The 24031-nt window shown below is 43.8% G+C and overlaps 1 protein-coding gene across 1 annotated transcript in view; it reads left to right on the forward strand.

Annotated features, from left to right (window-relative positions):
• The window catches only part of PKHD1 (PKHD1 ciliary IPT domain containing fibrocystin/polyductin), a 370485-nt gene extending 348800 nt beyond the window's left edge, over positions 1 to 21685 (forward strand). The window contains exons 62-65 of the mRNA XM_077811517.1: positions 4914 to 5021; positions 8632 to 8790; positions 10175 to 10318; positions 21336 to 21685. Of these exons, the coding sequence (XP_077667643.1) occupies positions 4914 to 5021; positions 8632 to 8790; positions 10175 to 10318; positions 21336 to 21685 (761 nt within the window). The remainder of the gene's footprint in view (positions 1 to 4913; positions 5022 to 8631; positions 8791 to 10174; positions 10319 to 21335) is intronic.
• Positions 21686 to 24031: the final 2346 nt, after the last annotated feature.

The following is a 24031-nucleotide window of genomic DNA, read 5'->3' on the forward strand; positions in this document are numbered from 1 at the left end:
AGAACGGATGGAAAATTATAAATCCATATAGCCCAGAGCTAGGCTGGTGTTAGTTGGCATAGCTCTATTAAAGTCAATGGAGCGACATCAATTTTATACCAGCAGCGTATTTGACCTAATATGAATAGAAATATCTACCTGTTTTTGTTTTGAATGTAGTATATTCCAATGAGAAAATGTTTTAGTGGGAGATTTAAACATTCCCCTGCTGGCCCTGATTTAGCAAAATACATAAGCACATGTTTAACTTTAAGTGAATATTCCCTCTGGGCTTATTAAGGCTCACTTACATGCTTACATTTAGGCCCCAGCGTAAGTACTGTGCTGAGCTGGAAACCCAGACATCACAGTGTGGTGCATGAAACCATGAAACAGAAGCTGCTTATAAACACAGCATAAAATTGACCATGCTAACTTCACTGCCTGAACTGAGCGAGGTTCAAAATAGAGCTGGGCAAATGGATTTTTTTTTGGATCTCTGGCAATTCTGAAAAATGAAAAGAAAATCATTTCTGTTGAGTCAAAAATGAAATTTTTCACAAAATTTCAGCAAATGGAAAAGTCTTAAAAAAATGGCGTCTGGTTAAAACGAAACATTTTGACTTTTCTGTTCAGCTTGGCTGAAACCGTCTTTTTCCAGCTCAAATTCAAAAGGCAAACAAGCAATGTCCCTGCTGAAAAGTCAGGGTTCTTACCATGGGAAGCTTTTGGGTTTACAATCAGGTTGAATGTGCCTGAACTTCGACTTGCCAAGACCATTTCCAGGAAACTGTAAGGGGCAGGCAGTTTCCAGGATCTAGTTCAACCACCAGTTATTGGGCTAGATGCTAGGATCACTGGGTGAAATTCAGTGGCCTGTGCTATGTACAAAAATGGTAACTGATGATCACAAGGATCCATTTGGGCCTTAAAAAAAATCTATGAATCTATTAATTTCTTGGCCTACCTGCTGAGATTGTCAAAAGCCTGGCCATTTCCTCACTTTGGCTTAGCTTCATGGAAATCAAAGTTGTTATGGCTGTTTACAGCAGCTGAGGATATGATCCACAGTGTCAGTTGTGGGGTTGGTTTTGTCAGGTGTCCACAGAACAACCGCCAAATGATGACAAGGTTCAGTCACTACCGATCTAGGCTGGATTGAAACCAATAGCCTAGAAGTGAAATCCTCAGATCCCCTGTGTCACACTTCTCTGTTTCACGTGACTTTTGAATAAGCTTTATAAAAATCTGCTGTTCATTTGGAAAGAACAACCTTTTTTCCCTCCCCATTTTGCAACTCGAAACGAAAAAAATCGTGAAGGGGAAAAAAAGAGAGAAATTAAAAACAAATGGAAGTAAAAGACTCAAAAAAAGAATAGTCACCGAAAAGAAATGCACTTTACATTCTTTAAAAGATACATGCATCAAATTAATAGTCAATAAACTCCAGCAAAGAATGAATTGTGCTGTACAGATGTTCTGCATGTAATAGTTTGCTGCAGTTTTTCCTTTGACAAACGTCCTTATTGCGCTCGTCTTTTGAAGCATATGAAAGTAGCATTTAATCGAAATGGATCCGTCTAGCGCATTGAGCCTGCTTCATCTGACAGCAGTCAAACTGCCTCATGTAAAGTAGTTTAGCTCCAAATTAGCTTGCTACTGCGTTAAATACCAGCTTGCCTGAGAGATCTTTGTGAAGACTCATATATATATATAAATAAAATAATCTGAGATTTGAAGCATATGTGCCCAAAAGCTGAGATAGTCCGTGTTGAGAAGTACAGTACAGTACTCAAGGCTTCATCGTAGACTCAGAATAGCAATTGTAAAACATTAGAATGCAGCTGAAAGGATCCTCTATAAAACTGGTGTTACAGTGAGCTAAATAGTAGAGTCAAAAACACTATAGGTAGTCAAGGCAGATAGTGTGGTCATGAGGGCCATATAAATACCTAGATAAACAGAAGAGCCAGAACGGACACTGGCAATGGGGGAAATCCATACTGCTAGGTTAAGGTCTAGATTCTTATTGAAATCATTGGGACTATTCACTGACTAAGTTACTAATTATTAGCATTTATATTACAGTGTCAGCTAGAATCCTCAGCTGAGATCTGGGTTCCATTGTGCTAAGTCAGGGATCAGCACCCTTTGGCACGTGGCCCATCAGGGAAATCCGCTGGTGGGCCAGGACGGTTTGTTTACCTGCAGCATCCGCAGGTTCAGCCAGTCGCAGCTCCCACTGGCCATGGTTCACCATTCCAGGCCAATGGGGGCTGCGGGAAGCGGCGGCCAGCACATCCCTCGGCCCGCGCCTCTTCCCACGGCCTCCATTGGCCTGGAACGGCGAACCGCAGCCAGTGGGATCTGCAGTCAGCCAAACCTGCAGACGCTGCAGGTAAACAAACTGTCCTGGCCCGCCAGCTGATTTTCCTGACGGGCCATGTGCCAAAGTTGCCGATCCTGGTGCTAGGTGCTGCATATACAGAGATGATGAGACAGTTCTTTCTGCAAAAAGCCGGCAATCTAAGTGAACAGGACAGACAGTGGGTAGCAGGGGAAACAGCCACTGAGAGGGGAAGTGACTTGTCCAAGATTACTAGGCAGCAGTCGCTGGGCTGCCATGCAGTTGCCCAGCACTCCCACTGCTTTTCATTTTCTCTTTCCACACCCAACATTCTGCAGCTTCCCTGGGCTGGATCGGACCCTCACTGTTCAACAACCCTTGCCAAGTTTATCTTCTGACCAGTGATTGTACCATTTCAATAATCTCTTTGCTGCTGGGCATTGGCTTCTCAAAGAAGTCCTGTTAAGTGAGGTGGGCAGCGCTGGTACTGGGTTTTGCCTGCATTATGTACCTGAAATGCTTAAGGCTGAGACCCCTGATACTTGACAAGTGTATATTACTAGAATTAGGATTCTTACTAGCTGAAGCCCAGACTATGAATCCCTTGTTCATACTGAATAGTACTTTGTACCATGAATAGTTCCATTGAAGTCCACTGGGCTACTTGTGTTGTGAAGTATGAATGACTAAGTAGGAGAAAGGGTATCCTAAGCCGGCCCATAATTTAAAACCTTCCTGCATCCCTTTAACAGTACTGTCAATTTGTGATGTGCATGAACTTTCCTGTTGAAGATGAGTCCAAGAGATGGTTGTAAAGATCTGTCCCCATCCCCAGAGTAGTAAAATTACCAGAAGTAGACAAACAAGGCACCTTCACCTGGTATATTGTGTTGTCTTATGGTTATATAAAGTTATCACAGCTATAATGCACTTGTTTCATAAAGAAAGCACTTATGGCATATAGGCTTTCAGCAAGTAAGGGAGTTTTTATTTGTGATCTCTGGTTTGAGTCCAGCATCCTAAGGACGTTCTGATTTCTAACCCTCACCTGAATCAATATTTAGAAAGTTTGTCAAACTTTGAGAACTTTGCCACTTTCATTCCATGAGCCTGCATGAAGCTCAAGACTTGGCCAGCATTCCACAAAGCCCAAGATTTGGCTGGTACTCAAAGGCTCAGAAAATAAATGAAGATACCCTTGATACTGCAACAGGCTATCTTTTAAATCACCCTGCTGAGATAGAAATCATAGTGAATGCAAATTTGGGTGTAAAACCTTACTGGGTCAGAATGGACACCCATATTGCATAGGTGTAAATAACAACACAAGGTGGAAGGCCTCAGGAGAATCAATGATTTAGTCTTAAATCATTTCACAGCGACTTTTTGTCTTACAAGTTTCTAGCTGAGACAGATCCACTTGTTTGTTTGATCATATGACAACCATCCCATTGAAACTTCATGGCCTGAGTCATTCCAAGGCTTCTGAAAGGAAGGCAGCACTTGGAATAATCAAAAGCCACTGCCATCTGATGACTGTTTAATAGCCTGTGTGCAAGGGGCTCTCTTCCATGCTACACTAGTTATGCACAATTAGTTTTCTGGCCAAAATGTACTGCAGAAAATGGAAGGAATGTTCTGCCCCAGTGGTTGTTGCAGCTGTCTGGCTGTAATGAATTAGCTTACGCGGTTGTTTTTTGCACATCAGAAATCCCCTCCTTAATTCAAAGTTGTATACCACTCACTTACCCCGCAGGTAGGGCATAACAGACCTATAGAGCTTCCCCATATGTCAGGTACAGCTGAGAGGCTGAAGCAGGAAAGGGGTTAAAACAATAAACTGCTGCTGCTTCTTGGAGGCTGTCTCTTTGGCTTGGATAACAATCAGCATCCCACTAAAAATCCCCTAAGAGCTCCATTGCCTGTGGCATCATTCTTCTCAGATTCGGATATGTTAACACTAGAGCTGGATCAAACCAAATCATTGCATACACGCAGCCCCCAGTTCTGGGAAAACGAGGTTCTGGATCTGTCTAAGGTACTTACCTGTCCCCCACTACCGTAGTACTTCACTGTCTTCAGTGGATTTATTCTTACACCATTCTTGCAAAGTAGGACAGTGCTGTTGTCCCCATTTTATAGATGGGGAACTAAGTGACTTTTCCAAGGACACACAGGAAGTCTATAGTAATGCAGGACATTGAATTCAGGTCTCCCTGGCCCCAGCCTAACACCTTAATCAATGGCCCATACTTCCTGTCTCCCTGAAATGGAGCTTCATAGGTAGGCCCTATCTCTATAGCGAGCTAAGCCATAACCCTAGACCTGGTCTGCTCTGAACTCTGGGGCAGGTCGGACCTGGTTCTGAATTTTACAATGTGCGTCTCTTACTTGTGTCAGAGATCATGATGCCACCCCCTCAGCTAGTGTATATTGGGGTAGCGCTCTTAAAGTTGTAGAAGCTGTGCAGATTTGCAAAAGTTGAAGATCTGGCCTGTAGAGTTTTCTTTGCAACCTAGGAGCTTGCTTTTGGTGATGTTCAGCAGAAGGTTGTTAACTCCCAGTGTCCTTGTGTATTGCTGTTCAGGGCACACCAGAGTAGAGGTTCAAGATGGACGGGCTAGCTTTACAAACCTGGCAATCTCCAATTCAGGCTCAAACTGGTACCTCATTTTCACTGTTATTTCACCTCCAGGTAAGGACCATTATATATCTCCACATTGTTCTTGCTTTACCTTAGTCATGGAAAAGTCTTTAAAAGCATATCAGAGGCAACACAGAAAGGAATGAGATCGATGTGTATGCATATCTCAAAGCACTGGTTTCACCTCCCAATGTACTGGAACACAACAGTCAGGGAGCGAGACTGGCAGTCAAAGGCCTGATTCAGGCTTATGCCCTACAAGTCTGGGCCTAGGACCCCACAATCTGGAGTCATGTGATTATATCAGAATCTGAGCCGCCTTTTTTTTTTTTAAAGTAAGTCTCTTGTCGTGATGGTTGTGAAGAAAAGCTTGGAAACCTGACTTGAGTGAAGCCAACACAGTGTTGTCTGTCTGAGATTGCAGAGAGCCTGAAACAAGAGCTCTGAACTGCCCCATCCCTCTCGGTGCAGTGTTAACTCCAAGACCCACCCTTCTGCAGGGCAGGGGGCTTGCCAGCACCATCTAGCAGAGGACTCAGTGTTCGTGGCAGGAAGAGGAGAGTGCAGATGGCCCCGTCCGCCCACTGAAGCAGTTGCACCCTGGTTGGTCCTGAGGGAAGAGTTTCTGCTCAGAGGGTCTCAGGCCACGGTGTAGAGGCAGAACCATGGGGAGCCCATGTGATGGTGTGGCCAGGACCTTGGATTGCCTTAATCCAGCTCTATGGCAGCCTGGAATGTTTCACTGAAATGTTAAGAAATCACAAATTAGTGTCTAAACATCTCAGGTGTGTAATGGCCCCAGGTTTAGAAAGACTAAATTGTGGTGCATAAAATACTCACCTATGTCCCCTTAAACTGTGAGCATTTGTGCTCTGCTATGGGGTACATTCCTGCAAGTTCCTGAGGACCCTCAGCTCCCACTGCCTGCACTCCCACTGGCATCAGGAGGAACTCAGCTCCCAACAGGCTCTGGACCATAAAGTGGAAGTGTGATATGTTGCAAATTCACTGCAAAAGCTACTGCAGTGAAGTTAGAAGATCTTCCCATTGAATGAAGGTCAAACCTGGATCCCTTTTGTTACACTTTTAGCTAATAAGGACTGTGCTGAGAGATCTTTTCAGACAGCAGCATGAAAAGCTGTTTCATTTTGCATGATCTTTGACTAATTTAAATCAGAATACTGTACATTTTTAACACGCATCATAAAAAATACACTCTGAGTAACATAGATAATTCTGCGTTTTAAATCTCCTTCAGCATTCTCAAGTGGGAACCCTGTTGGAGAGGGTACCGCATGCTGGACATTTATAGCATATGCTTTCTTGGCATCTATGATAAACTAACAAAAAACAAAATTTCCCAGGCACTTGGGATCAAATTGTGTCATTAGTTTTGCATGCGCTGCCTGCCATAATTATTCATGCCCCTCTGACCTCCCTTTTGGATTCCTAGATGGGGCGATCCTTGAAGATGCAGCTGGTGCTGAATGTGGAGGCCCCAACTGAATAGTGGCATTGGTTGGAGAGAGCAGATTATTTCCACGGGTGAGTATGTCTGCACTGCAATCAGAGGTGCGATCATGGCACAGGCTAGCATACATGCATTAGCTTTAATCTAACTAGCAGAGCTAAAACAGCAGTGAAGGTGTAGCCGTATGGCTTCAGTGCAGCTGGCAATGCAAGTATATCCCCAGATGCTTGTACAGCCCATGCTGAAGCCTGCCCCACTGTGTCTTCACTGTTACATTTAGCCATGCTAACTAGATTAAAGCTAGCATGAGTATGCCGGCCACTGCAGTCACCTCTGTGATTGCTGAGCAGACATACCCAGTGTTGCATAAGCTTGCTATTTGCTTCTGGGTATCATTCCCTGTAGTGATATGGGTCTATATGAGCTTGATCCAACTCCCTTTTAAGTCCATGAGAATCTTACTATTGACTTCAATAGGAGTTGGATCCAGCCCTTAAATTCTGGTTTCATTTGAGTCCTAGATGTCTATACGTCAATCATCCATGGCTGGCCCCTGCCCGATGACTCAGGCTCATGGGGCTGAGGCTAACGGGCTGTTTAATTGTGGTGTAGACATTCAGGCTCAGGCTGCAGCCCAAGCTCTAAGAGCCTCCCACTTTGCAGCGGCCTAGACCCTGGGCCGAATAGCTACATCACAATTAAGCAGCCCCTTAGCCTCAGCCCCGTGAGCCTGAGTCAACTGGCATGGACCAGCCATGAGTTTTTAATTGTAGTGTAGATGTACCTTGAGAAACCTTGATCCACTGTTGCTAAAAGTCCCTATGTGTAAACGTCTGTAGGCCACTTCTGGTCAGTTGCAATTTGCTTGCCACATTGTTCCGATGAAGCCTGAGTTTGTTTAAAGGGACAAGGGCAAGCTGAAATCTAGTCAAGTTCAAATAAAAGTAGTTTCAGGTACTACACCTGCCTTCAAGTCCCCACCTGCCAATGTTTGTGTGTGTGTGTTTTTTAAGTAAATCAGAAAATAAGCTTCTTAGACATTTGTATTGAAAATACAACTCAGACAAGTACATTAAATAAATCTCCATTAAAGTCAATAGAGTTGCAGATTTGGGATTGATGACAAAATCAGGTTATAACAGGGGGTTGTTTGTTGGCCCAGGTGATCTGGCTAAATTTCAGCCAAGAGATTGCATTCTGCCCACCCAGTTTTGCTTGTGTAGTTTCAACTGGATAAAAAACAGGAGTTCTTGTGGCACCTTAGAGACTAACAAATTTATTTGAGCATAAGCTTTCGTGGGCTACAGCCCACTTCATCGGATGTATAGAATGGAACATATAGCAAGAAGATAGATAGATATACAGAGAACATGAAAAGGTGGAGTAAGAGGCTAATTAGTTAAGATGAGCTATGATCAGCAGGAGAAAAAAGCTTTCGTAGTGATAATCAAGATGGCCCACTTAGACAGTTGACAAGAAGGTGTGAGGATACTTAACATGGGGAAATAGATTCAATATGTGTAATGAAATACACTGGGTAAAGTGATCTTCACATTCTGTTTCATATTCTTGTGCCGCGTCATTGTACACTCCAAAGGAATGCTGCATTTAAGTGGTGGGTGAAGTGGTTCCTAATCAGTTTATAGAATGATATGGTATGTTTGAACAAAGGGTGTTACATACATTGTGTACAAAATGTGACAGTTAATAGTTGCACTAGTAATAGTAATGATAGTCCTACTGCTTGTTTATAACGTCTTAATCAACACTGTGGAGAAGGTTGACAGCACTTTAGGCCCAGTCTGGCAGAGCACGTGCTCAACTTTAAGAATGTGAATAGTTCTGTTGAAGACATTCTCGAAGTGCCTTTTGCTGGATCATGGCTTTAAGTCTGATATCCGAGAACAATTTCAAATTTCCGATGATTGGCACTCCGTCAGCTGGGCGGGAACCGATAGCAATAGTTCATGCCTTTAGTCTAGCAGCTTTGTCAGTTCAAGAAAGGTTTGGTTACATGTTCTGTTTGGGCCTGTGGAAGTCAATGGAAAAACTCCCATTGACTTCATTGGGCTGTGATTTAGGCCCTTTCATGAATGTATTTTCAGACATCAGTTCCTGTGTTAGTGGCCATAACCAGGTGTTCTGGCTATAAAACACGTGTTGTAATAATCTGACATTTTCCTCTCTCAGGTGCTGACTTCACTGTCGAGTCCCAGCCATTTACCATCTTCCCTCTCCCCATGGGAGAGAAATCCATCACGGTCCTTACTGCTGTGTTGGGCTCAGTGGCTTCGGTGCTAGTTCTGGGTCTTCTTTTATTCTGCTGGTCCAAGAAAAGCCAAAGTAGCAGTAAGTGGGAATCCCCAGGAGAGCTCTCCATCTGCAGAGTCTCTTCCATTTCACTGGTGTCTAAAGAGTAACCCTTAAAGAGTTCCGTAACAATGGTAAGGCAGGCTGGGCTGGCGGTATTGACATTGGTCATATCTCTTGTAACACATTGGGCCTGACTCAATGGAACTCAACTGACTCCAGCAGAAATCGTGGTCTCATTGTGTTAGGCACTGTGCATACACGTAATAAGACAGCTAGTCCTTGCCCCAAAGAGTTGACAATCACTGACAAAGGAAGCATTATTATCCCTGCTCTCCAGATGGGCAGCTGAGGCACACAGAGAGTAATAGCCAGGTTTTCAACGGTGCCAATATTGTCAACACTGTTTTGAGGGGGAACTGCTGAGCACTTTGGAAAGTCGTATCTCCAAGATGTCATGCAGGGAGCATAGCCAGGAATTGAACACAGGTCTCCTGAATCTTAGCCCAGTGCCGTAAGCACAGGACATCCAAGCAGAGCACTCCACAGCTTAATTGCATGTTGCAGCTTTCTTTTTATCCAAACTGTGCAATTTTAAAAATCAGATCAGGCCATATTCTCCTCTCCCTTGTACTGGTGTAGTGGTACTGAAGTCAGTGGGAGCTCAACACCTTTGAAATTCCAGGCCACTTACCTAGGTGTCTAAATCAGGATTTAGAAACCTAATTTTAGGCTCCTATTTTTTTTAATCTTGGCCCCTGTATTTCCCTGTATTTATAATAGGAAATAATGAAGCAACTCACTGGGGTGTGGCAAATATAAAGGCCCAGGTTGTAACGTAAGGATGCTTTCTACCTTGTGGCCCTAAAACTGGCATAGCTTCAGGAGGAGTGCCCCAGAGCAGAAATATCCTCGGGTGGAAAGTTGCCAGTGTAAGAGGAATGGCTGGAGAGAAACAGAGCATGGCCAGGAGGACTTTTCTGAATGCCAGCAGTCCCCAGATGCTCTCATAGTCAGATGGCATAATTTAGAGCGGCCTTCAAAGTGTGCTAACCTATGCTGGGGAACTATTCCAGTATGCAAATAGCTCAGGAATGGGGAAGCACAAAAATGGTTGAATGCCTCACTCCTGAGTTGCACTGTGTAGTAGCCTTGGCTGTGACCAGCCTGAGTTTCTAATGATGCCCAGTGTATACTGTGAGGATCTGAAGGCAGAATTTTGCTGAAGTGAAGAAATGTGATCCCTAGAGGTAAAATGCAATGAAGTGTAATCATAAAATAAGCCTCCCCCTTTTGGGCAGAGAGAACGCACACAAGATTAGATGCCAATTCACCAGCAATAGATTGTTTCTTAAAGTAATACTATGTCTGGCTCTGAGCCCTGGATGGACTGAGAATAATGTAACTGTTTATTTCAATACAGAAACAAAGATTGAACAGGCTAAGGTACCACAAGCAAAGAGCAATATGAAATCCTCCCAGATCCCGCCACAGCAGCATTCAACTCGTGCCGATCTGCACCATGCCCGGGAAGAGAACAAAAGAGACACTGCTGGGATGGAAGGAGGTGAGCCTGCAGAATGAGAATGACTCACATTTCTAAAGCCCCTTTCAACCAAAAAGATCTTCACGCACCTTACAAGCTATGAGCTTGTGTAGATTGAAGTTGTAATTTTGCCTGTTAAGGATCTGGGCTAGATAGATAGATGAATCACTTGCTCCATTAATAGAGCTGATTACTACAAATGAATTCTCTCTCTGAACTGAAAAATGTACAGGAGAGTAAATGTGTGGTTCAATTTTTAAATGTCTATAGAATTTATGAATTGAACGGTGTCAGGATTTCACCCAATGTCAGTTTTTGCCACTGATTTCAATGAGGCCAAGATATTTGTTTTGTTTTTTTTAAATCCTCAGTTTCCAAGCTTCTCTTCCAAAATTGAAGAGAAAACATTGCTTAAATATGGTTATAGTCAGAAAAAAGGCCATGTTAAAATGCTTCATTTGCTCAAACAGTGTGTTGCATGTGTTTTCAGATCATACCTGTTTATGTTATTGGCAAAACTGACATGTGAGTGACAGAATCAGCCTATATTGGCAACAGATAGTCCTGATGGGCACCGTGTTCCAGAAAATCAATTGCAAGGGGTCACTTTTGAAGTGAGACTCTTGGCAAAATGGTAACTGTAACAATGACATTCTGGGGTTCCTTCTATCTTGGTACTTTGATGACTCCCATCACCATAGTATGTTTACAAAAAGAAAATGGGTACTTGTGGCACCTTAGAGACTAACCAATTTATTTGAGCATAAGCTTTCGTGAGCTACTGTAGCTCACGAAAGCTTATGCTCAAATAAATTGGTTAGTCTCTAAGGTGCCACAAGTACTCCTTTTCTTTTTGCGAATGCAGACTAACACGGCTGTTACTCTGAAACCTATTGTATGTTTAGTCCCTCTCAAATAATCCAGACCAAATCTGTTCCATTTACAAGTCAAAAATAAACCTGCCTGAAAAAGGTCAGCCTGGATCTGAATATCAGTATTATTTACTCTCTTTAGCACTGTCAATGTGCTCAGCAATTACAAGTTATAAACATTGTGACAATCCCTGCCCCAAAGAGATTACAGTCCCAGTTCCCTTTAAGTGATGGTGCTTAGGCCACACCCCTCTGCTCAGCATTTTCTATTGGTTGGTTTAGATGGCTCCCCACTCAGTACGCTGGCTTCTGTGAATCCCGCTCTCAGATGTGTATCTCTCCCCACGCATTGTGTAGGGAGCTTGGGCCCCTAAACCAGGGTTCTGAATGCCACTCGGTAGCAAGGTGCCTAAAACTTAGGTGCTGCAGTGCTGAGCCATTGCAGGGCCTAAGTGCCTTTTGTGAATCTAGCCCTTAGGTTCCTAAATCTCATAAAAATCACTAAAATGGGACTTGGGCTCCTAAGTGCCTACAGGTACATCTACACTTCCGGCTGGAAATATAATTCCCTGATCGAGGATACATAACTACATGAGCTCTGATCAGCCTCGCGTACTAAAAACAGAAGTGTAGCTGCAGCCATGCAAGCAGTGGGAGGGGCTAGCAGTGGGAATACGTGCCTAGCACCTCGGATGGGTATATATTTGGGGTGGCTGGTCCCTCCCGCTGCTCGAGCCACCGCCGCTGCAGTCTGTTTTTACAATACCAGTTTGATCAGAGCTAGAGTGAGTACGTCTCTGTGCTGGGAATTACATCCCCAGTTGAAGTGTGCACATGCCCGAAATTGCTTTTGAATCTGGGATGTAGGCTTCTAAGTCACGTAGGTGTTTTTAACAGATTTACCAATAGCTGGATGTTGGAGATTACTGACTGATGCTACTGCTGATTGGCTAGGAATTGTGCACACAGCTAGTTTATGGGTCCAGGATAAGGGCAGGGCAAAAAATTTTTTACCAAAACTTTTTTCGGGTGAAAAATGAAGATTCAGTGACACTGACATGTTTCACAAATATGTGTTGGTTTCACCAAATTGTTTGTTTAGAAAACAAAAACAATGTATGCAACCTTCAACATTTGATTTCAACATTGACAAAACGTTTTGAGTTTTTAAAATATTTCCTTTACTTTTATTTTTTTAATTCAAAAACATTTTGAAATGGTCAAAATCAAAATGAAAGATTTTGTTTGAGCCAAAACAAAAATTTTTCTCAGCTTTTCAGTTTGCTGATTTTTTTTTAAATTTATTTTCAGCCTGACCCAAAACAGATTTTTGTGACTCTTTTTCAACATTGCCAGTGAGCTAAAAATATCAGTAATTTGCCCAGCCATAGCCGTGATTTCACCCTTTGTCATTTAGACTGGGACAGGGACTGCTATTTACTGTATGAATTCTCTCTCTGAACTGAAAATTTTCAGGAGAGTAAATGTGTGGTTCAGTTTTTAAGTGTCTATAGAATTTATGGGTGAAATCTTGACCCCATTCAATTCAGTGTCCGTTTTGCCAATGTCAGTTTCGTAAAGTGCACAGCACAAGCGGGCCCCAGCCTGTTCCAGGCTTCTCCATGCTACTGCAACGTAAGTGATTAGCAATAATAGAACATATGTATAGCTAGTATACACTAATCATAAAGCACTCTAGGAACTTTCAGGATGAAAGCCATTGTTACCAAGGTAAGTTAATTTGGGGATGATTACTCTAATATGCATCTTGCATACTTCTGAGTGAGTCAGGGCACATTTAAGCTGTCCACGCCAGACCCGTTCACTGCTGTCGCTTTTCTGTAGGCCTTTTCACGGTTGAATGTTTTGACCAGCTATATAAAACCACAAGTCAAAAAGCAGTCCCATTCGCTTGTTTTTCCTTGTTTTGCTCCTCTAGCATTTTTGTGGGGTGGGGTAATCTTTTCTCATAATGATTTACTGATCAAACACAACTCCCTCTGAGGTCACAGCCAAAGCAGAGACATTTAGGGCCGTGCAGCTGGCACCGGGCTCCACCAAACAGCAGAAAGTATTGGCTTCCACCTTTACAAACTTGGATGGGCTCCTCCAGCTGTCGCCTGCTAAGAGCAAAGATCGGAGTCCATTTCTCAGCCCATCCTGGAACCCTGAATGAACCACACATGTATTCAGTCACTGGCATTTTTTCCACCTCCTCCCCTAAATTTTGTGGATTGCATAAGAGGCTAGTTTGAGTTTCATCTTCATATTTTAATTAGTGTCCATCACAAAAGCAGAACAGAGAGAGAGAGAGAGGAAATGCTGCAGTTTATATGTTTTGATATTTGCCATACTTCTCCAAAATACAGCATTCGTCTGTGTGCCTTAGGATACATATAAATTCATTTTTTATCTAATTTGTCTGAGATCTAAGCTTCCTGTGGAGGTCTGAGATCAAAGGATCTGATTCCGTCTGATGTTGGCTCTGACACATAATGTGTGCTGACTTAGTTCTGTCTATAAACTCGCAGTGGGAGGCTGCCATATTCCCTTGGCCCCTTTACATAGTGAACTTTCATTTCAGCTGGGGAGGCTGACAGATACAGTGTTGACTGGAGCCATCGTGTAAATAATTCATGGAGAGATTTTTGTCAGAAAAAGGAAATCCAGCCACTTACCGTCTTTTAGGAATTGTTGCAAGACAAAGAGATTCCCTGATATGTTCAAACCTAAACAAGGATAACGATATCTTATGCGAATTTAATGTGTGTGACTTGAAATGCCTAATGTTTGATTTCCCCTTATTTAAAATAATGTTGGTTTTGGAGCGAGAGACAATCAAAGCTACAGTCATTTTTGTTTAGTTTCTGCCTTACATTTTTTTCCCTGTGAAAAAATCCCATATTTCTAATCCAATGAGATTTTTGGGATCTTTATTATTATTTCTCTGATAATGAATGTTAGGGGGCTTATTCCTTCACCCACTTACTTCCCTGGTCCTTCTCGCATGAACAGAGAGCAACAATACCCGAACTCCAAAGGTGCAAACAATTCAATGTTTATTGGGGTGAACTTGCAGCAAGCATGATTCCAGTTTGCTTCCTTAGTGTCCCCCGTCCCAGCTCTGACACTACAGAGCCTTACCTATGGCCCTGTTCCCATTCCTGCCCTTAGCTAAACATGATTCCAATTTCCCCACCCCCATTCCCTGTTCCCATTTCACACACACACACACACACACACACACACTTGTTAGTCTCTAAGGTGCCACAAGTACTCCTTTGCTTTTTGCGAATACAGACTAACACGGCTGCTATCTGAAACTTCCTGATTGACTGCAGACTATATAGTAAAACTTGAGTTCTGCTTAGCTATACCTTAACCAATCATTTTACTGAAATTTAACTAACCAATCCTAACATATTGTAACATGATTATTTAACCAAATATATCCCACCACCTTAATTAGTTTACACCCAGCAAAATTAATTATACAGCAGACTGAAACAATCACAGAACCAGACAAAGATTATACAGATGAACAACAGGGAAATGGGGACTACAGTGATAGAATAACAAAGAAATGAGGATTTCACATCCCAGCTATTGATAAGTGAGTTCTTGCCAGACAGGATGCTATCAAACTAAGTTTCCTTTTACATCTGCTAGGCACTTCCCTTTCTCTGGAGGCATAGGCATTATCAGTACAGGATTGTATTCCAAGCAGCCCAATAGCACATTCTTTCAATGTGACTAGTTTGCAATGTGAGGATGTGATCGGTCGCTTCCTTATGGCTGCCTCTGCTGCTTAGCCAAAGGCCTTAGCCTAAGCACAGGGCCTCAGACTGTCATAGTAAGAGAAGGACCTTACACCAGCAGACAGTGATTTTGATTCTTTTTATACCTCTATAACTAGCTAAGTGATAAGAATACACCTAAATTCTTAGAGTATAGGCCTTTACAGACAGGCCTGAATATCTATATCCTAACAATGAATACGACTCAAGATTACAAGATCTTATGGGTAGAGACCATCTCTTTGTTATATATTGTACAGGGCCCAACACAATGGTACTGGGGCCTGTCAAGGTTCCTCCCCCACTCTGAACGCTAGGGTACAGATGTGGGGACCTGCATGAAAACCTCCTAAGCTTATCTTTACCAGCTTAGGTCAAAAAGTTCCCCAAGGTACAAAATATTCCACCCTTTGTCCTTGGATTGGCCGCTACCACCACCAAACAAATACTGGTTACTGGGGAAGAGCTGTTTGGAAATGTTTTTCCCCCAAAATACTTCCCAAAACCTTGCACCCCACTTCCTGGACAAGGTTTGGTAAAAAGCCTCACCAATTTGCCTAGGTGACTACAGACCCAAACCCTTGGATCTGAGAACAATGAAAAAGCATTTAGTTTTCTTACGAGAAGACTTTTAATAGAAATAGGAGTAAATAGAAGTAAAGAAATCCCCTCTGTAAAATCAGGATAGTAGATACCTTACAGGGTAATTAGATTCAAAACATAGAGAATCCCTCTAGGCGAAAACTTAAGTTACAAAAAAGATACACAGACAGAAATAGTTATTCTATTCAGCACAATTCTTTTCTCAGCCATTTAAAGAAATCATAATCTAACACGTACCTAGCTAGATTACTTACTAAAAGTTCTAAGACTCCATTCCTGGTCTATCCCCAGCAAAGGCAGCATAAAGACAGACCCACAGACCCTTTGTTTCTCTCCCTCCTCCCAGCTTTTGAAAGTATCTTGTCTCCTCATTGGTCATTTTGGTCAGGTGCCAGCGAGGTTACCTTTAGCTTCTTAACCCTTTACAGGTGAGAGGAGCTTTCCCCTGGCCAGGAGGGATTTCAAAGGGGTTTACCCTTCCCTTTATATTTATGACAGGGCCTTACGGAGTGCGACAATACTGATGATGATGGTGTGTATACCAATAGATTCTAGGCCAAAGAGGACGAGTAGATCATCTGGTGTTTGACCAAAGCACGATTTCCTGACCTGAAGACATCTAGAGATGCAGAATCGTCACTTCCCTTCTCTCACCGCTAAAATATTATGCCTTTATTTCTAATTTAAATGTGTCTTGCTTCAGCTTCCAGCCAGTTTCTCTTTATTTACCTTTCTCTGCTAGATTGAAGAGCCCTTTAGTGCCCAATATTTCTCCCCATGAAGTTACCTATGAACTGTAATCAAAGTCACCTCTCAGTCTTCTTTTTGAGAAGTTAAACAGACTGAATTCTTTTAAGTCTCTCACTGGAAGGCATTTCTCCAGCCCTTGAATCATTTTTATGGTTCTTTTCTGCACCCACTCCAATTTCTCAACATGTTTTTTTATGGTGCGCACCAGAGCGGCATGCATTATTCCACTATCCAATTCAGCAATGCCAAATAGAGCAGTAAAATCATCTCCCTGCTCCTATTCACTACTCCACTGTTTATACATCCAAGGATTTAATTAGCCACTTTGCCACACCATTGCACTGGAAACTAGGTCCACTATGATCCCTAAATCCTTTTCAGAATCACTTTTTCCAAGGATGCACTCCTCTGGCCTAAAGTATGGCCTGCATTCCTTGTTCCTGGATGTGTAACTTTCCATTGAGCTGTATTAAAAGAAAATGCATTGTCTGAATGATTCCCCCTTGCAGGCAATTCATCTTGCTCTGTGTGACTGCCCTATCCTTGTGATTATGTACGACTCCACCAAACTTTGTGTCACCCACAAATTTTATCAGCACTGATTTTAAATTTATTCCCATTTATTGATGAAAGTGTTGGACAGTGTCGGGATTCGTACCAATCCCTGCAGAACCCTCTAGAAACACCCCATTTGATGGCAATTCCCTGTTGATAACTATATTTGGAGATCTGTCAATTCACCAGTTCTTAATCAATTTATCATGTGCTTTAGTGATAGGGAATAATGGTCATTTTTTAATCAGAATGTCATACGGTACTAAATCTTACAAAAAAATGTAAGTCCTATTTCATCTACGCAATTACCTTTATGAACTAAACTTGTAATGCCCTCAAAAAATGAGATCAGGTTTGCTTGACAAGACCTGTTTGGCATAAAAGAGATAAGGACATCGCCAGTCTGAAAAGAACTTGATATAAATCAAATACAGCATAAGGACTTAACTATATGAAGAGAACATGCACCAGTGTTCTATATCACTACGGACCCCTAATGTTTTCTCTCTGTACCAGGTCTTACATTTCTCTATTTATGTACTTCTATGGCTTCCTTCATTGTAACTAGATTTCATCCTCACTACAGCCCTGGGAGATAGGGAAGCGCCAGTATCCCCATCTTCCTGACAGAGAGCGGAGGCACAGGGTAGATTAAGTGACTTGCCCAAGGTCACACAGAAGGTCTATGGCAGAGCCAGAACTAGACTGCCTAAGGCCCTGACCAATGCCCTCTATACTATTGTGGCTTAATTTGCTTTGTGTCAGCGTCGCACATCTTCATTTGGTGTCTGTGCCAGGGGAACTTCACCAATGCCGTTATAACCGAGCACGTTTCCCTAACATGGATGGGGCCTACACCCGAGGGGGCACTAAATGCAAATGCTGTAGGCTGGTTGTTTTGCTAAGGATACATCATGCTGTTTAAAGTGCATCAGAGTCTGACCTGTATATTGCAGGCCACTAAATTTCACCCGGATACCCCTATATGGGGAGCCCAACGACTTTAGTTAGAAAAAGCGTTTCAGTCCTCAGGAACCTAAACCATTGTGTGCCACAGGCCTAAGCACAGGAGAGTCCAAGGCTCCACCAAGCCCGATGCCCATGCGATGGCAGGGTGGGATATGCCCAGATGATCCCAGCAGACAATCCTTGCCTCATGCTACAGAGGAAGGCAAAAAAGTCCCCAGGGTCCCTGCCAGGTAACTGTGGATAGTGGGGAGGGGCACTATTGAAAGGTTCTGTGGGGACACGTGACCGCCGCCTGTGTTGCCTCTGCCTCCGCCCCCTGAAACTTGATCCGTTGGTAGACAACATACACCAGCAATTACCTCCTCCTCCTGGTCTTTGTCTTGTGACTGGCCAGCCCCTTCAGAGCTCACAGACCGCCCCCCCCCCCCCCCGCCTGAACTATCCCGAATCGATTTAGCAAGGGTTCAAAACAAGACCAACAAAAGGGGCAACCCAGTTGGGATGCACCGTCCCCCATTTGGCACCTGGGTGGGATGGTGCTTGGGACTGGATCATCTCAGTTAACAAGAGGCTGGAGAATGATCAGTCATTTTTTGTTGGACCCTATGTTATGACACCCTAAATTGCATTCTTCCTTATAGGCATATTGGCGGCTGCTGCTGTTTCAGTGCACCCCTACCACCACCCCTTTCCCACTCTCCCGCTTTCCCCACAGCCTTCTTCCCTCACTCACCCCCAGGACTCTCAGGCTGGATGGGGATCCACCAGAGCTACCTGGCGCTGAGCACCCCGTCACAGCTCACCTTCCCAGTCTTGAAGATGTCCCCTTGACTCACCTCCGCAAGCAGTCTACAAAGCAGACAGTGGGAAGTGCTAAGACTCCAGCAGCAGGGAAAGAGAAGCAGCCCAGTGTAGCCCGGAGGGGTGGTGGTTAGGAGCTCAGCCCACAGACAGCCGCCCTGCTGCTTCCTTTTTCCCCATGCCACATGGACACAAAGGGAGTGCCACCACCCAGGGGAGGCACTGTCTCCTTACTGCTGGGCATCCTGGCAGGAGGCATACTGAGAAATGTGGGGGGCACGTAACCCCCCCACATGCATCACCGCTGGTCCCTGACAATCTAACCTGGGGGAAAATCCTTCCCAACCTCAAATCTAGCAACCATTTAGACCTTGAGCACATGTTCAAGACCCACCAGCCAGGCATCTAAGGCGATGTTCTGTACCACCTCAGAGCATTGGCCCACCTTGCTTGGTGTCCCATCTCCAGCTGTGGCCAGTCTCTGATGCTTCAGAGGAAGGCTAATTCCCCTTCCCCTTCTGAATACATCTGGCAACTGTGCATCAGGGTTAAAAGTCCTTCCTGACCCTTGCAGGTTCCTTGTTGACATCCTGAAACATGAGATTCGATTGCAATCACTGTGTTAATGCTGCGCTGCAAAGGTTATAAGCACGCTGAAAGCAATGCAACAGAATATTACAGGTTTCAGAGTAGCAGCCGTGTTAGTCTGTATTCGCAAAAAGAAGAGGAGTACTTGTGGCACCTTAGAGACTAACAAATTTATCTGAGCATAAGCTTTCGTGAACTACAGCTCACTTCATCGGATGCATTCACCTAGAAGCTCCAACAAAGATAGGGACCTCATTGTGCTAGGCACTGTATAAACGTATAGAGAAGGGCAGTCCCTGTCCCATGCACGTTGCAACCTAAATAAACCAAAGGGGAGAGGGGAAGCAGATGCACAGGGAGGGGAGCCAGATGCAAAGTCAGATGAAGTGAGTTGCCCAAGGCCACACAAATGAGTTGCCCGTGGTCAGGGGCAGAGCTTGGACTAGAAACAGCGTCTTCTAACTCCCAGCCCAGTGCCCTTTCCCCAGCCCTACTGGCTCACCTCATGGCATCAGGATCACGTTTTCTCAGTTTACAAAATAAAACAATGATTTTTCTTCCTGCCAGCCCTGCAAACGCAGGGTCCACTCTTACAGCACTTACTCCAGCAAAGTTGCTATTGACTTCAGCAGGAGCTTTACCGGAGGAAGGACTGCAAGACTCTGCCTGTCACCTGGAATGTGAAAAGCACGCTGGGCTCTTCCTGCGTCTTCCATCATCACCAGTTACAAAGACTCTGCAGATGGAGCTTGTCGCCAGTGGTACATTAGGTGGGATTGAATCCGTAGCCGTGCTAGCTCGGCAGTGTTAAGGAAAGTGGCGGCATGGCTTTATCAGTAAAGTAAGCAGATGTCACCTGGAGCAGGTGAAATGAGACTAGGGACTGGTCTATTCTAACGCTGTAAATCGATCTAAGTTACACTAGCTCAGTTATGTACGTTACCAAACTGAAGTTGAGGTAACTTAGCTTGACTTACGGCGGTGTCTACACCATGCTATGTCGACGGGAGACGCTCTTCCGTTGACATAGCTTCCGCCACTCAGGGAGGTGGAGTACGGACAATGACGGGAGAGCGCTCTCCCATTGATTTAGCGTGTCTTCACCAGACCCGCTAAATGGACACCGCTGCATCGATCACAGCAGTGCTGATTTAGCGGGTCTTGTAGACATGGCCTAGATCTGCATCAGAGGCATATACCTGGATTGTTTGTTTATTTATTTTGCAAAGATTTTAGCAACTGTATAAAGTACTCAAAATAAGAGTAAGAAGCAGCCTGCCTGCATGCACCCCAATGCAGGATTGGAGCTTTAGAAGACAACGTCAGCTCAAAAGTCGTATGTTGTCACAAAACCAGTTGCTTTACCTCTGTGCCTGATAATGCTTCAGGTTATTAAGAATGCTTACTTTTTGCATTTTCCGCTTTGGATAATGAAAATCAATGATACCCGGTTTCACGTTTGTGTTTTCAGTCAACATTATTTTTGTTTTTCAATCATTTTCTTTTTCATGTCCCCCGTGCTGCTTTGTCTGAGTTCCAAACACTGCAGGGGGAAAAGGGTCATGCTTTATAGTAAGCTTCCATTTAGAAATGGCTCACACAGGGTTAATACATTATTAATAGCTGCATGCTACAGACATGAATACTATGTGTTACGGGTGGTCATAAGCAACCTATTAACCTGTTGAATTCCATACAAATCTTTATCCCACTTATTGAAACATCTGTTAATCAATGATTAACCTTTTATAATCTATCTGTGAATGGCACCTTCATATAAAATGTGAGGAAAACTGTTGTCATATGAATAATTTTGTGTTACATGTGGAGATATTTAATTGCTGGTATGTTTTATATCAATATATTTTTACAACTTGCTTATAAGGGGTTAATAGATGACTAATAGATATGCAATATATATTTAAAAATTGTTATAGAGTCTACTAATTAAAGTGCAATTTCCCCTTTAACAGTCATTTTCCAGTGACCACCACACTTCAGTTAGCAAAAGGCTCTAGAATGGGGCAGAGACATAAACCGGAAGGGAAGAAAAAGACAGGGACCTACTGGTAAGGTAAAGAGTAAAGGGATTTTCTCTTTCAGATATAGAAGCAAATGGAGTACCAGGAAACACAACGAGACAGATAAAGGAGTTGCACCAACAGACAGTTAAAGCCAGGTCAATGCAGAAGATAAGTCCTGTTGAACATAAAAGGATGAGTAGAAAGAACTTATCCATGGCTAGGAAACATGACAGCAACCATCCATTACATGGAAGAACAGCTCTGTGGGGTTCTCTGGAACTTCAGCAGCGTGGTGCCAAGGAGTTCTGTGACTGGAAGGATACCCATCAGCAGCAATTTGCTTGCACCCACGGAAAAGAGATGGGAGGAGTGGAGCCTGTTCCCCAGAATGTGAACAGAGAGAGGCAGGAGACGGCTGTGGGATCTTGAGGAGATGTGTAAGGGAAAGGATGAGCTGTGGTACCATCAACATGAAACATTTTCTGGGAGGAAATCCAATGGAACATAGGAACCTGAGACTCTTCTTCCACTGGTGTGGTCAGAAAAAGCATATTAGCACTGGACATTTGCAAACACTTTAGGATAGTTAACAGCGAAGACATGTTCTTAGTGGTTAAAGGAGTAAATCTGATCTGTCCATCGTTTGTTTTCCCGCTCTCCTTAGTCCCTGATTTAGCAAAGTACTTAAATCCATCACTAGTCAGAAAAGCAGGTGCATATGTACCACTTCATTGTGGCTTAAGGATATGCTTAAGTACTTTCCTGAATAGAGATGGATCTAAGCAATGGCTTAAAACTCAGAAGGTGCTCTGTTGAATTAGGGCCTTACCCTGTGACCCCTTCAGGTCAGCAGCCTTCCCTTCCTGAATGTTTGGAAATGCCTAGCACATCGTGACCATTGCCATTATTGTTAATAATAATAATAATAATGAACTGGGAGGCTGGTCTGATTCATAGATTCTAAGCCTAGAAGGTACCATTGTGATCATCTAGTCTGACTTCCTTTATAACACAGGTCATAGGACTTCCGTGAAATAATTTCCTTTTTGAAGTAGAGTATATCTTTTAGAAAAAACATCTTGATTTAAAAGTTGCCAGTGATGAAAAATCTACCACATTTCTTGATATGTTGTTCCAATGATTAATTACGCTCACTGTTAAAAAAAATTACGCCTTTTTTCCCATCTGGACTTGTCTCACTTCAACTTCCAGCCATTGGATCTTTGTTATACTTTTGTCTTATAGATTAAATAGCCTATTATCAAATATTAGTTCCCCATGTAGACACTTACAGACTGTGTTCAAGTCACCCCTTAACCTTCTCTTTGTTAAATAGATTGAGCTCCTTGAATCTATCGTGATAAGGCAGGTTTTCCAATCCTTTCATCATTCTCATGGCTCTTCTCGGACCCCTCTTCTGGTTTCTCCTTCTGAGTGACTCTCTACAATGGGTCGCTGGAATTCTCTGTCCCTCTCTTTACTGAGCTGTAAAATGGGGAGTGTTAATACTTGCCTCCCTCAAAAGAGGGTGGGGAGACTTTATTATGGCACCACAGGATCCTTGGGTGAAGGGTGCTCTGCAAGCACAAGATGTTATTTCCATTCATCTATAGAACAGGTCCAGCATGTGCTTGTGTCATGGCTGCCATTTGGGCCAACACCAGGGATTAAAGTGGGGACCTCTAGAACTGAAAACACAAGAGTCTCCAGCTTATGCTAAAGAGCCAGCTTCAGGGATGCTGACCAGTAGGCAGAGGCAGCTCGTCCCAAGCATCTGAGATTCACAGCAGTTCAAATTCCAGACAAGGCCCAAGTTATGTGACCGCAGCCATTTTGCCTGGCACAGTAGGGACTGAATCATGATGAAAGCATCAGTGTGTAGAGCTCTTTCTCAAGAGTGAGGTTTTGGATCAGTCTGCTGCTCTGTGGACCGGGCGCAGAAGGTTACTCAGAGCACGCAGTGGCCAGTGAGTTACACTTTCCCACATCAGCCCTTCTACTCTGCCTCTGTCCTGCTCCACAGAGACTCTCTCTGGTAGTGAGAGAATGATTCATTCACCATGTCCCCTCAGTCAGCGGCCTGTCCGCTAAGACTAAATGCCAGCTCCTGCCTACCAGCACATTTCATATAGCCTATTGAAAAGCCATCAGAGGGTAACAACCTTCAGTACTGTCACTGCCAGTCTCAGCTGGATTCAAACCCGATCACCTTAGCCATGAAAGGATTCTGTCATTGTGCACATAGACCCCATTCTACCATGGCCACTAAGGGGTTAACAGGAAGGCTAGCTATCTCCTCAGCATTGGCTAACTGCTGGTCCAGGAACAGCTGGGGGATCTGAAGGCTGCAGAGGAGAGGAGGGAGGGACCATTCAGAGGAGATGCCTTCAGCACCAGACAGCTGGACTTCCAGGCATGGAGAATCAAAGAATGTGAGTCTGGAACAGGTCTACAGGAGAGGAAAGGTAGGAAGCAGTAAGGGACTGTGAGGAACTGTCCCAGCTGCTTAATGCAGGTTCCCTGGGCTGGATCACAGAAGAGTGGGTGGGCCCGGGTTCCTCTATCCTCTCCTGCAAAGGAGATAGTAAAACCCCTAAGACTAAGGGGATCAGGACTGTTAGAGGGCTTTCCCTCCACCCTCCCACTTCCCTGGTTCTTGTCATGCCGACAGCAAGCAGCAAAAGACCAGAAGGCCGAAGCGCAGGCAATGCAATGTTTATTGGGGTTAATTTCCAGCAAGCATGATTCCAATTTTCCCACCCACTTCCTGTTTGA

This window comes from Eretmochelys imbricata, chromosome 3, assembly GCF_965152235.1.
Source record: "Eretmochelys imbricata isolate rEreImb1 chromosome 3, rEreImb1.hap1, whole genome shotgun sequence".
In the NCBI taxonomy this organism is placed as follows: Eukaryota; Metazoa; Chordata; order Testudines; family Cheloniidae; genus Eretmochelys; species Eretmochelys imbricata.